At 44.4% G+C, this 13794-nt stretch overlaps 1 protein-coding gene across 2 annotated transcripts in view; it reads left to right on the forward strand.

Moving 5' to 3' along the window:
* The first annotated feature begins 377 nt into the window (after positions 1 to 377).
* Positions 378 to 13794, forward strand: part of NR2E1 (nuclear receptor subfamily 2 group E member 1) — a 29639-nt gene continuing 16222 nt past the window's right edge. Inside the window, exons 1-4 of one of the 2 annotated variants that reach the window (XM_030556066.1) lie at positions 378 to 991; positions 5996 to 6141; positions 10072 to 10159; positions 12562 to 12797. In XM_030556066.1, the coding sequence (XP_030411926.1) occupies positions 967 to 991; positions 5996 to 6141; positions 10072 to 10159; positions 12562 to 12797 (495 nt within the window). In that variant the 5' untranslated portion in view covers positions 378 to 966. Of the gene's footprint in view, positions 992 to 1192; positions 1281 to 5995; positions 6142 to 10071; positions 10160 to 12561; positions 12798 to 13794 lie in introns of those variants that run through there. The other variant, XM_030556065.1, reaches the window with a different exon arrangement.

The following is a 13794-nucleotide window of genomic DNA, read 5'->3' on the forward strand; positions in this document are numbered from 1 at the left end:
CAGGGACGGGCCTTCAATTGACACCTGTATATTCAGAACGTGATCACACCTCTGTCATCAGCGCGAGCCCCCCTCACCTGAACACACACTTCACACTCCAGCCACTGGGCGGGGGCAATAAGGGGAAATCGGATTTTGAGAAAAGCCCAATCTCACTTGTAAAAACCCGCTTTTATTACAGGAGAGGCACAATACACACACACCAAAGGGAAAATCAGCTTGGCAAACGCCTGCGTTTTCTATGGAAGCCGCTTGGGGGTTCATTAATATCATTAGCATTTAACCCAGTCCCTGCCCAGCGCAGGGCTGACGTCACAGCCGTCCAGGAGTTGGGGGGGGGGAACCAAGGAGAAGCTACGTGGGCGAGGGGCGTCCTATTCCCCTCCCTACTGCTGCCTGTCAGAGCTTCTCGGGGGATATTACAGGGGCTTCAGCCTGGAGCTCAAAGCACAAAGTCATCCAGTGTAATGAACTTATGGAAACCTTTCCCTTTTTGTGCCATTCACTTTGTGAGAGCCAGAGACTGCCTTCTCTGACGCTTCTCTCCCCCCCCCCCCCCATTATTTTCCAGGCTGTGATCTCTCCTAGCTGCACTGAGGCACTCAGCACAGAATCCAGCTCACACATCCTATCTTCTCCTTTCATTGCTGCTGGTATTATTTTTCTTCTGGGACAATAATAGCGAGCCCCCGTCTAAACCGTTTGAGTTCTCCTCGGCTCCGGGAAGGATTTTCTTGCAGCACCAACAAACCGCAGCAAACTTGTCTCTGTCTCAAGAAACCTTCCCAAGAAGCTGCCAGAGCTGGGAAGAGACGCGAGGATGTGTCGATTCCCAACGGGCAAGGACTTCTGACTGCTTGGGAAACACCTGTCACTGGGAGAGAAAACCGAGAAAGGGGAGAATAGAGATCTCCCCAAAGCAGCAAGACTTTAGCCAGAGTTAGCGATTTCCAAAGGGATTCAAGCATGAGCAAGCCGGCAGGATCAACAAGTGGGTAATATGTGGTGCAGGTTGCTAACTGCCTTTAGAAGAACTGCCCAGCCTGGGTGTTTTGCAAGAGCATGTTCTATTTCCATCTATAGCGGCAGTTAATACACAGTCAGGCCCCAGATGGGATTTGGGGAGTTTGGGACAAGTTCTCGCAAAATGCTGGGTTTGTCATTTCCAACAGCTTGTTTTGATCGTACAGCTCTCTAATGAAATCTTGCTCCACTGTTGATGTCGAGCATGTCTGACATGCAATTATACGTGCAGCGCGTTAGTTATATTCCACTTGGAGGTGAGCATTTGTATGGAGGTCTGCGTGATTTTGTGGGTGGGGGGGTGTTTGGTTTTAAAACAGCATTAAAGAGCTGAAACGTGCTGCTTCTCTCATGGGATTCACTCAACCTTTTTCTGCAGGACAATATTTTTATTTTTAAAAAGGGGTTTAAAACTCAGATCATTAAATTACACCGAATCGCATAAGCAACTCTGTTGAAAGAGGATTTAAATGCAATACTTTGCACACCATTTCCAGTCATACCAAATAATCCTGCAAAGAGGAAAGCAGAAACAACTTAAAAGTCACATTTCCCTTAATCCTAAATCCGTGTACCTCATAACTGGGGAATGTAAAGTATGACTAACCGCTCTTGCGAAGAGCGGCTCAATCGGTCTAATCCCAGCTGGCACTTTTGGAGTTTATAATATGGATGAAGTCAGTAACAAAAGAAAAAAATACGCAATCCAATTTAATGTGTGACAAGTGACTGACTGGACATTTATATGCCTTGCGATTTAATAGCATGTGTCGAGCGGGGTCATGGTGGTGTGGTGCAATTTAAATAGGAGTCTGAGAAGTGGGTGTGCACGTGAGTTTGTGACAATATGTACATAAGTGCTACCTTCACGCTCCTGCGTGTACATCTAACTCACATATGATGCTTATCTTTGCCTTTAGCGTCTATTATTTTGCCCCCTGATTCTCCTTTGTCCCTTGGAGGTTTGAATCCATCCAGGGAGAAGCCGCTGTTTTTGCTAGCTGCCTAGCTATTCTTGTTCGGAGTTTTGCCGTTGTTGCTTCCATTAATACTGTCTTGAATGTAGGGGTTTCTTTTGGAAAAGCGAGCGGGTGAAGTTGATTTATATGTACAGGGAGTTGCGTTAAGTATTTTCCTACGGATAAATTAAGGCTTTTTTTTTCTCCCTAAGGAACTTGATTTGTCACTAACAAAAGCCGAGCCAAAAAAAAATGAAGATGTAAGGACTTGATCTTGCATTTCTCCCGCACCCAAAACTCCCGCTGAAGTCCACATCCATGGGGAACTGGGTAGCAAAGGATGGGGGGGCGAAAGCAGCAAATTAAATAGTTTCCTGGCATATTTGTTTAAAGAAAAGGATAAAATAAAACGGGGAGGGGGTGCAGGAAAAAAAAGCCCCGTGTCCCTAAATACGTTTGAAGAAACAGAAAACATTTTCGGGAGGGAAAACCCAACGCATCTAGAAGCTTAGTTCTGGACCGGCTGCCCCAGCGTTCTGTGCTTTTCACATTACTTTTCTCATTTCTGACACTGTGAAATCAATAGCGCTTTGACTTCTGGCTCCGATATTCCCTGGAGCCCATTCAAATAAAGCTTATTACTTACTGAGTTTTCCTCCCGCGAGAGCTGGCGGCATTGATGGCCGTTTGAAATAGATTTGTTCCCAGCTGCGCCCCTCCCCACCAGCTCCTTTCCCCAAATCGGGCCAGATATTCTGTTTCCTCTCTCCGTTTTGGGGAGCAGGGAAGCAAACTACATTTTAGTTAAAATATAGGGCTATCTCTGTGGCCTTGATTCGCTTCGTGAAGCGCGGGACCATTGCATGGAGAACGGGTGGCGTGTCCTATATACGCACACGATGGTGGTTGTTGGTAAAGAAGGAAAAGGGGGGGGGAGCATCCCATGGTTTCAGGAAACGAACCATAATATTGTAACTGATGTGGTTAAAGGTTTGACAGGCGGTTTCTTGGCCCTTTTTTTCCAGTTGGTCTAATTTATAAGATTTTATCCAAGGGACAAGTTATAATTTAGAAAGCTCGGGAGAGATAGTGAGACAGCTAAGGAGAAATCTGCTAACTGTCCCCGAAGGGATGGGTGTTACCGTCTGCTGGAGCCACTAAAGGACTACGGTCTGCGGCTGAAGACCTGAGGCAGGCTCAGACCGTGGTGACAGAATAGCCCGGGGAGCTGCAGGCACGAGGTTTGTTTTGGGTTTTTTTTTTTGTTTTGTTTGTTTGTTGTTTTTGTTTTTTTGCGGTGGCTTTTCTTCTTGGCCTGAGTTTGCAGTGTGGATCTTGCTCTACTTCCCCTCCAGTGAGTGTATAGTTATGTCAAACGTGATCTCTGCCTGGGTGGCAACAAGATCCCATCCCGCAGTCCCTCAAACCCAGACTAACTTCTTTCAACAGCCTCTGATGGTAATTACAGTAATCGAAGCTGCCATATATCTTTAAGCAATTATGACACACAAAAAGCTGCAAAGGACCCCCTGTCGAGGGATGTTAAAAAACGGTTTCCCAGATCAACAAAATTCAATTTTCTGAACGCTGGACTTCAGAGACCAAGCTCTGCTTCGTCAAAAGAGGGCTCTTTTAAACAGGGGGAATCAGTTATCTCATGACCCCGTGTCAGGTTAACATTTCTCTCTCGCTCGCTATTTTTTTTCTTTCATATTTGTTCGGCCTAAAAATTTTCTCATAACAACAGCAAGTCTACAATAGTCTGAGGGGCTCACACTCGCTAAAGGTGTTGATTAGTCGGAGGAGAGTCAGAATAATTGCAAAAGTGATCAGATGAGACGGACACAGTTGGGATTGGGAGAAGAAGAAAGTTTAGTTAGGTCTTGAATGGAGGGTGGGGAAATCGACGGATAGAATTATATTTTACATGAATGACTATACATCTGGCTGCAATTTGCATCACCACACGCCTTTTTTTATAATTTAGAGCGGCAAATGCTGAATCTAGCATTATTTTATTAGCTCTAGGTCTAGAGGAGTTAAAATATCATTTTATCTTCTCTAGATCTGGTGAAATAAAATACAAAATAGAAACCGCACCGTAGTAAAACTACCTTTCACACTAAATAAAAGTCCCTTTCTAATGTTATACATATACTGCTACCGATAAGAATTACTTATTTTCAAAAAAGAGAATAACCGCACTCCTTAATTTCACTGGTTCACTGCCTTGCTGTGGTTGAAAACAAAGTTAGGGTTTATTTGGAGCGGGAAGCGACGATTTATCTGCAAGCTCCAGCCAGGGGGAAGAAAGTCTGGGATCTGCATAGCTAAAATCAAACTCCAAAGTGCCTGTGAACTCTGCATTTCGTTTGGAGGTGACATTACATACAAGGAGATGGCACAGATGCATGTATAATTTCACTGTCTTTTCGTGTGTGTGTGTGTGTGTGTGTGTGTGTGTGTGTGTGTGTGTGTGTGTGTGTGTGTGTGTGTGTGTGTGTGTGTGTGTGTGTGTGAGAGAGAGAGAGAGAGAGAGAGAGAGAGAGAGAGTGTCTATCGGTGGATGCTGAAGCTGAAGGCGGCGGGGGTAGTCGAGTCCTCGCCCCTGTTGGCATTGTGTGATATCCGAATTCCCAGGCTACTCTTTTTGACGGGTCACTGGTGACCCAATAGGCAGGTGGCAAGGAGGGCTTGTAATTACACAATTCCAGAAATCATTCCTTGTCCCTAAACCCTCCTCCTACCTGCAGATTCAGAGGCACAATTTATGTTACAGGCTTTAGGGGGAGAGGTGCGGGGGGGTGGCTTTCCTAGCTGGACTTATTAATTGCGTAAAAGTTTTCTATTCTTTAACCCCTCTAGCCTCCCTCCTCAGCCCCCTCCCTTCCCCAGTCCCTAACCTAATCCCCATTCCTCTAGCCGTGTTGTATATAGCAGCTGTCGAGCTTCATTTAGGGGAGAAGCTGGCAGCTTGTGCTGATTGGAGGCACTCAAACGAGTTTCAATGGGGAAAATCATTAAGTTAACACTTTATCTAATGTCCCTATTGTCTGCCAGGAGGCATTGTTTCAGAGCCTCCGAATAAACATGTCTGAAAGCATCCCGCGCTCCTAAATTCTCTAGGGAGCAGAAGAGACTTTTCTGAATCCAGCTCCCAATCCCTTCCCCCATCTCTCTTCCACCCCAACCCCCCCACCACACTAAAGACACTCTTACTGAGCTAATTCAAAGCAAAACAAATTGCTATAAACCAAATCGACCAGGTTTTTCATACCCAGGTTTTGTGAGAGAGCTGCACCTTTGGCTTGTGTTACTTCGGAGAGTGGGGGGAAGGAAACTGTTTGAACGGATGCTAACAAAAAGAAAAGAGCTGCTCGGTTTTGTGGTGCGTTCATTGAAATGGGGTTTAATAAGCTCTATAAATTTTATATGACTCAGTGCATTTGCAATTACAGTAAAAGTCGCTGAAAAGTAAACATAATTCAGACTGATATATAGATAGAAAGAAACAAACCAGGCATTTCAAATATGTTTGGCAGTACATAAACTGCATTTTCCCACAGTTAATGCAGAAAGTTTTGCTTAAATGTTAGGGTAATGGGAATCACATCCAAGTTAATGGCGGGAACAAACCCAACTGGAAGCTATTTTTGCGACTTGGTTCTCTCCACTCCCTACCCACGGAACGTAGCTTTCTCCCTGTTTGAAGAACATTACGGATCCAGCAAAAACTTTTCTTTCCTAGCAGAAAGGTTTTTGCTATTGCTGCTGCTGTAATGTTTCGTTGCAAAAATGGGTCTTGGCCATTATAGAAGATTCAAATAAATGTAGCGGTGCATGAATAATTCTCATTGTAGAAAACTGACACTTGCTCAAGGAAAAGAAGGTTGCCTATAAAATCACTTCATTATTTGCTTTTATCGCAGCTCTGGTGCTAATCCCTTCAGAGGTCAGATTGCTTAGTTCTCTCTCTCCCTCTCTCCCCTCCCCCTCTGCCTCTGCTTTTTCAGGTCGTATATTAGACATCCCTTGTAAAGTGTGTGGGGACCGCAGCTCCGGCAAGCACTATGGGGTTTACGCTTGCGATGGATGCTCAGGATTTTTCAAACGGAGCATCAGGAGGAACAGGACGTACGTCTGCAAATCTGGAAATCAGGTACTAGTAACAGCACCGGCTCATTCCCCTTCCACTTCCAAAGAGTTATGTATTGTACTGTCGCTCTGGACTTCCCCTCTGTCATGCCGAAATATGGATCAAAATCTAATATGCTTCCTGCCAACTGGATGTCATCCCAGCCTAATACATTCTGGAAATGGGGGCGGGGGAGATAGTAGATTTTGTCTGTAATAGATGTAAGCAGCTCGGAACGTTTGCTAAACATTTTAAGGATATTCACATTTTAACAGAACGTTTAATGCAAGCTTCTTCCGGACACGTATTATAATGGAATAGGAGTCAGCTTCCTGGGGGGATTTAAACAGGAAATCAAAAATCAGAGGTCATGCTTCAGGACGTGCTGTGGTCAGGAAGAAATGCCTTCCCCTATCGACTGCATTGTGGAGGAGTTTCGTCAGATACACTGGCCACCGAACGGTCTCTGAAGCATTAGGTATTGGATTGAGGTAGGACAACGGATTTCATGGACCAAGAATCTGATTCCACAGGTCAGATCTTTCCTCTCAAAGCAAGAGGATTTCAAAATTAGAGTAAATTATTATGTGTCAATTAACATAACGTATATAAGCATTAGGTTGGGCAGTTTTCCAGGGCCAATGCCCCAGTCTCCACGTGTTCAGATTACTCTCTGGTTGTGCGCATATGATATGTGGAAGTGTCTAGGTACATAACTACTCCGTTCAGCAGCACAGAGACAAAATAGATTCAAACGATAAACCAATTTACCTTAACGACAGTGACATAAATTGGTGTGGCCTTCTCTTGCTACAGGTTCTGTTTGTCCTCGCTACATCACTGTGCAGGTCAGACCCACTCTGCGTACTCCTACCGAGCTTATTGAAGCAGAAGAGAGGGCAGAGACTGGCAAATATTTTAAGACAATGTTCTGACATAAACTTTGCTATTAAAACATAACCAAGTCGGAGAACAATCAACCCCCCAGCTTTTGATTTCTGTCTCTCCTACCGCTAGCCCCCCTTCATTAAAATAAAAGCGCAGTTATGGAGAGGGAGGGGGGTGAATGGAGGAGCTGATGAGTTCAAGCCAAGCCAATACCATAGTTACAGGGAAGATTTCTTGAAAACAAAACTCCCCCTCCCCTGCGCCCGCCCATCTCACTAGAAAAGACGTTTGTACAAACTTTTGAACAAGCTTCTCTCGCTAGAGTTTCTTTTCCAGGTCACTATGAAACTTAGGACGGTAACAATTGCAGCTCCCACCGACTATCTAATAAATGCCTATAATAATAAAAGAGACAAGGCGAGTGAAGTAGTATCTTTTACTGGACCGACTTCTGTTAGTGCAAGAGATACGCTTTCAAGCTCCGCAGAGCTCTTCTTCAGAACAGTGCAGCTCCAAAGCTTGTCTTTTTCACCAACAGAAGTTGGCCTGATAAAAGATATGACCTCACCCACCTTGTGATCTCTAATTTCCTGGGACCAAAAGGCTACACCAACGCTGCAAATATATGATAATAAAGGCAATTAGTAGATTCAAGTAGAGGGTTAATTGCCTGTGTGGTAAATAGAATAAGGAGTGGTGGAAAATAATCTGACGGCATTTACTATCATACTTGAAGGATTAGCGCTAGGAAAATGAATCGAGGTTTCCCCTTTCCGGAGTATTTGAACTGTTCACTCACTGCGGAAAATAATTTTCACTTTACACCGTGCTCCTTGTCTCCTGTGTGTGTTTACAAACACGATCCTGCAGTCCTGTGTCAGGCGACTTCCCACCGATTTCACTGTGAATTATGCCCGAGGAAGAACAGCAGTGAATCAACATACAACTATACAGGGCACCCACAAGGGTGCTGTGTAACTTGTGGCACCTCCACTCACTCTCACACATTTAAAGATCGGCTAATATGTAACTGTAAAAAGGGGAAAGGCTGTCAAGTCAAAAGGCGGATGGCAAAGAGAATATTGAAATAAATTGGTCCGACAGTATCAGCTTTCTACTTCTACACAATAGAACCGTGCAGGGAGAGTAAATCGATTTTTCCGAAGCAGCTACAATTATATCATCCTTACTCATATCGATATTGCCTTAGGTGTCCTCTGCTTCTGTTCAGTGGATAGTGTCGGAAGGTGTTTTAGGTGGGAAGCTTTTTTGTTTGAGTGCACTTTGAACAGCTAGAGAAGAGAGAGCGTCTATCCGGGGCCGAACCTAAGTAACTGAAGTCTGTGAGTATTTCGCACCCTACTACAGTGGAAGCTGGAGACCCCCCATAAGAGTCCGGAATAAGTTTCGCTTTGCAACCTGGCTTCTGTGAAAGGCGAGTTTCCATTGACCGACGAGGAATGTAAATTCTACAGGGTCTCTGCAGGTGCTAACTGGTTTCCAGCTCACACCGCAAGTCAGAACTGCAGAGTTACAGCCAAATTGTTTCTGAACAATTAACACCAACAATTTATACCAGGCCCCCACCTCTCTGAGAAGGGGGTTTCCTTCATTGTCGTATCTCACAGGGCACCGGAGGCGTGAAGGTATGGCAGTATAACCACACATGGTGTCTGGAGTTAGTACCACAGGATAAGGGGCAGACTGAAAAAATGACCATTAGCTTTTGCTTGCATAAGTCAAGTTATCTGAGGCTCCGGGGCTAAATAAACGTAGCCGATGCTAGAGTATAAACACAGACACAGACAGACACACACACAGTGTGTCTGGTTCAGGACCTTTTTTTAGGATTCTGAAATCTGTCACCAGCATTTACATTTATTTACAAAATCCACCCAACCCCGTCTTGTCCCATCTTCTTAAGGTTTCCATGTACGCTACCTCAGTATCGGCTGAATTTTGACTCTGTGGCTGAATATTTCTGGCTTACTGAGCCGAGGGCTGCACGTGACTTTCTGAGACTGTGCTTGTCTCTAAGTCTATACTACTCCTCTTAGGACAGGGGCCTGGGGAGCTCTGTTGTTCCGGGGCGCAGCTGGAGCCTCTGGGGGTGGGGAGCTGTCTAAGGTGCTGAAACAGATTTGTCCATAACCACCTGCCCACTCATTTGTTAGGGGCCAAATCCTGTTCGTCTTACTCCAGTAGCTCCATTGGGTCAGATGCTAATCTTACTTACACCCGTGGAAATCCTTGGTAACTCCATTTGGAGTCACTGTAGAGTGACTCCGGTTTTCCCCTCTAAGTGACTGAGACCAGATTCTGCTTTATTGATTTCACCCGGGCTGCCTCCAGGAATGAGGCCAACAGGATTTGGTCCCTTACACCTCGTTACACCCTACATACACACCAGTATAACCCTCGATATAGTCTCCCCAGGAAGGAACCCCTCTGTGACTAGATCGGATTCATGGACTCACACCCGCCAAAAGAGCCCTTTCTTTTGTTCCTCACCGGGACGCTTCGGCACATGTATAGTCTCCCCTTCATTTGTCTGTTTCTGTAGAAGTAACTCCTTTCTGAAGCGAATAAATCCTGCAAACCCAAACGATTCTACCTCCTAGCTAGCCCTGTCCTCTCCAACTACAGACTGCGCTGACCAAGGGTCCAAAGTCTGAGCTGCTTGCTCAGGCCAAACTCCTATTTGGCGTAGCTGGGAGTTTCGCCCAAGTAAGGACCGTGCACACAGGTGACCCAGGGAAGGTTACGGAGTGTAAATACACAGGGCCATACGGTGGCATCCGGTTAAAAGCAGAACTCCTCACTGGTTTCGGGCTGCTGTTCCGCTTGGAAAATCGTTGGCACAAATCCTTCACAAATCCTTCCTAGGCGGACCACAGGCAGAAAGGGCACAAGCCACGTGCTAAGGGTGTGTGTGTGTGTGGGGGGGGTAATCCCTAATGCTGTGATCACTGCAGGTTCTTAGCTGCCCCGCCTTTCGCTCGTCAGTTTCCCACCCTATACCTTGTGCAAGCCCATCTCTTAACGAAAGGAGTTTCTCTGTTTTAGGGAGGTTGCCCCGTGGATAAAACACACAGGAACCAATGCAGGGCGTGTCGACTGAAGAAATGCTTGGAAGTCAACATGAACAAAGACGGTATTTGCACATCCTTTTACCCTTCTCCTTTTGGCTGAGTAGTATGAACCATGCATCGCATATATGGAAAAAACGCACCGTAATGCAACTACCTGGAACCCACGGCCCGTAATATTTCCTCCCAGCTGCCCTCCACCTGTCGGCAAAATTCCCTCTTCCCTTCCCCAGTGCCAGGCTCAGCTCAATGACCCCTTCCTGCCAATGAGCAATTAACGCCCAGCTCCGGCACCGACGCTTCCCGCCTGACCCAAAACAACACCGCCACTGCCTTTAGCCCTCCTGCCCCCACACCCAAACGGAGCCGATTCCTTCCCATCGGAACAGTCTGTTATTTAACTATGTACAATAGACCCAAAGCCAGTGACGGGCAAATTGTTTGCTTTGATGACAAAAGCAACTAATACAGTGAAACAAGTGCAATGAAACCACCAATTAATTAATGTATTTCAGCCAAATCCAGCCCTTGGCGTGGATCCATTCGAGTTCGCGGAGCTATGCCAGGGATGGATTTGACCCATACTGTCCAGATCCAACGTTTGGTAAGGAGCTTCAGGATTTTTGTGCGGGGAACAGAAATGTCATAGAGCTCCGAGTAATAATTACCCAGTTATTCCACACCCCTAAGCTTTGATCAGGTTAGACACAATCCAGTCCCTTGTTTTAATGTCTCAGATAAAATAATAGTAATTACTAATAATTAATAATAATAAAGGTCGTTCTATAACAATTGAACGAAGTGTAGGCAATGGGTGAATCCCTCAGCTTATTGAAGGCGAGGGGAGTTTTGCCACTGCCATCATTGGAGACAGGAATCCCTTGCTTTATTCAGAGAATGAAGACCCTTGCTGTTAAAATTAGCCCTTCGCCTTAGCTTTTCTGAAATGCAACTATTAATAATAGAATTAAGAATCACTTAAACTCTCAATTAAAGTCGTCACTTGGAAGCCGCGCGGTCTCGCACAGGTCAGCAAACTGTGAGCTGTAAAATTTCCCTATACAATAAACAATATGATGAGCCACAAACGTCTTTGTGGAGGAAATAGTAGCCAGAAACAATGACGACTTTTTCAAGTGATAATTCACCAGCAGTCAGCCTGGCTTGGCATTCATTCAATATACTCGTGTGCAACCGTCCCCTGTCTTCTAGTGTCCAACACATCTTTTAACACATTTCGGTCCGAAACAAGGAAAGTGAAATCCTGGCTCCCGGGATGTCCCGGGCAAAGCTCCCGCTTAACCTCGATGGGGTCAGGATTTCATACTTGTTTTATTAGCACGTGGTCGTACGTTGAAGATGCCGAGATAGAGAGATTTCCTGATGCACTTGCCACAGTTACTGACATAAATCTTCTCAATTTGAATCCGATTCCGATCCTATGGAGACCAGCAAGAGAGTTTAACCGGGCAAACACTCCAAGTGACTCATTAGGCTGAAACTCTCATCGAGTCTTGACCATTTCCTATTATAATTCTGAATTAAACTTGTTTAATTTTTGGTGGTTTTTTTGGTTTGTTTTTGTTTTTTTCTGTTGGACGGGTTCTAATGCCTGCCAGAGTTAGTCTGGAAAGTATTGTGTTGTCACTGCTGACTAGAGTTGCCAACCCTCCAGGATGACCCTGGAGCCTCCAGGAATTAAAGATTAATCTTTAATTAAATATTATGTCATGTGATGAAACCTCCAGGAATACATCCAACCAAAATTGGCAAACCTATTGCTGATGGGACAGGCAAATATTTCCTTGCAGATTCACTAGAGCTAGCCCATAAAACCCCAGGCAACAAAATTTAGGCAAGGCTAATGCATCGCTGAGTCCAGATTACAAAACTGAACTTGTATTTCAGACACTTCCTGGGGAATAGCACAATCAAAGTTGTGGAATATTGTGACCTAGTAAAACAGGACTTTAGCGTCCTATTGATTTGCTCCTCAACATAATATGACCCAGTAACTACTTACCACGCTACCCCACAAAGAACCCCACAGCAATCCTAAACTAGACGTCGCAGGAAAAGAAAATCAGGGCTATAAAATGCCTATTGCCACTAAATGAATAATATTGTCAAGCTGAAGAGATGGCTACTACTTCTATAAATGAAATCCAGACAAACTTTCAGATAACTATTTTAATTGGTTTTTGGGAAAAAATCTGGATGTTCATGCTGCATTTTAAGGCCAACCATCTAATATTAGGCACTGAAAGTAATGATATGGTATGCAATATCATGCACTTAATTCTGCATGCACCATTAAATAACTGAGGACAATGAAGTATAGTAAGTCAGTGAGGCCCTGTTCCAAAGTCCTTTGCAGTTAATGGGAGTCTTTCCATTGATTTCAATGGGCTTTGGGATCAGACCGCAACTGGGTAATGCATTCACTCAATGAGCCCTTTATTCCCAGCTGTGCAACACGAAAGAGGTCCAAGGACATCCACAATAAGGAAGCAAGTCGCGCTGTATTTCAGAGGACACAAGGAAGAAAATGGAGCTACACCACACTTCCCCTCAGCAGCTTTACCTGCTCCTGCCTTCTTTACTGCTGTCACGCAGCTGGAACCCCACAATCTAGAGCTGGCTGCTGTATCTACGACCCCTGAGCGGCAGACATTGGTGGGCCTGGCACAACCAACTCCAAAGGTCAGGGCTGCCTTCTGTGTTCTAATCGGGGCACTGCGAGAGTTTTCAGAGATTATGGCCAAAATATTAGAACCTGAAATCAGGGGTTGGCAAGTCTTGTTTTAGAGTTGGGGTTGTTAAGTGTCTCCAGAGGGTGTGTTTGTGTGAGATCCAGTCATTTCTATAGCAGAATACAAATCTGGACCCGCTACTATGAAGTGTAAATGCTCCTGTTGATTTTAAGGAGAATTTTGTTTGAATAAGAACTTTATGATTGGCCGCCTCAATACTTAAAAAACTATTTTGGTGGCGAGTAAAAGAATACTTGTCTGTAAGTTAAAATAGTTCTTGCTATATGGAGATAAATACACACCAATCCATTTCAGACAGAAGCACACACCATTTGTGAGCTGTTATAGTATATGTATACATGTGCATTCCCTGGAAAGACCTACATACAGGGGAACAGTTCATAGACACTGCCACCTGCAGACTACCCGCCAACCTACATGTTTCAATCACGGACACAGTACTATTAAAATAACCCAAGATTGGAGAATCATTGACTTTCTGGACAATAAAAGGCCCAGCTCCGTAATGATTGAGCCCATAATGCTCTGTAATGTACTAAGCAACTTATCGCAGCCTATTCAAATATCTAGTAATTTATATTTTTATTTCTGGACTTTGACATTTAATAAGCAGCATAGGAAATTGCTGTCATAAACTTGGTGGATGAGGCTTGGCTTATCTATGAGTTATTTAAATTGATAACTTAAATATTTTCATGCTCTCCTTTCCAAAATATTCATAAGCACATTTGTATTTAGAGTAACAAATGACAGAAAAATTGTTGTAAATCAAACTGGTTTATTGCTTGGTGAAACCCACTTGCTTGTAACAATCATATTTCTATTTTTTAAAATGTAAATACAAAAATATTAAACCAGAAATTATTTAGAAGGAAAATGCATTTTACTCTGTGCTTTCTCGAAACCACTTAAGCACATGTTTAAAT

This window comes from Gopherus evgoodei, chromosome 3, assembly GCF_007399415.2.
Source record: "Gopherus evgoodei ecotype Sinaloan lineage chromosome 3, rGopEvg1_v1.p, whole genome shotgun sequence".
NCBI lineage: Eukaryota > Metazoa > Chordata > Testudines > Testudinidae > Gopherus > Gopherus evgoodei.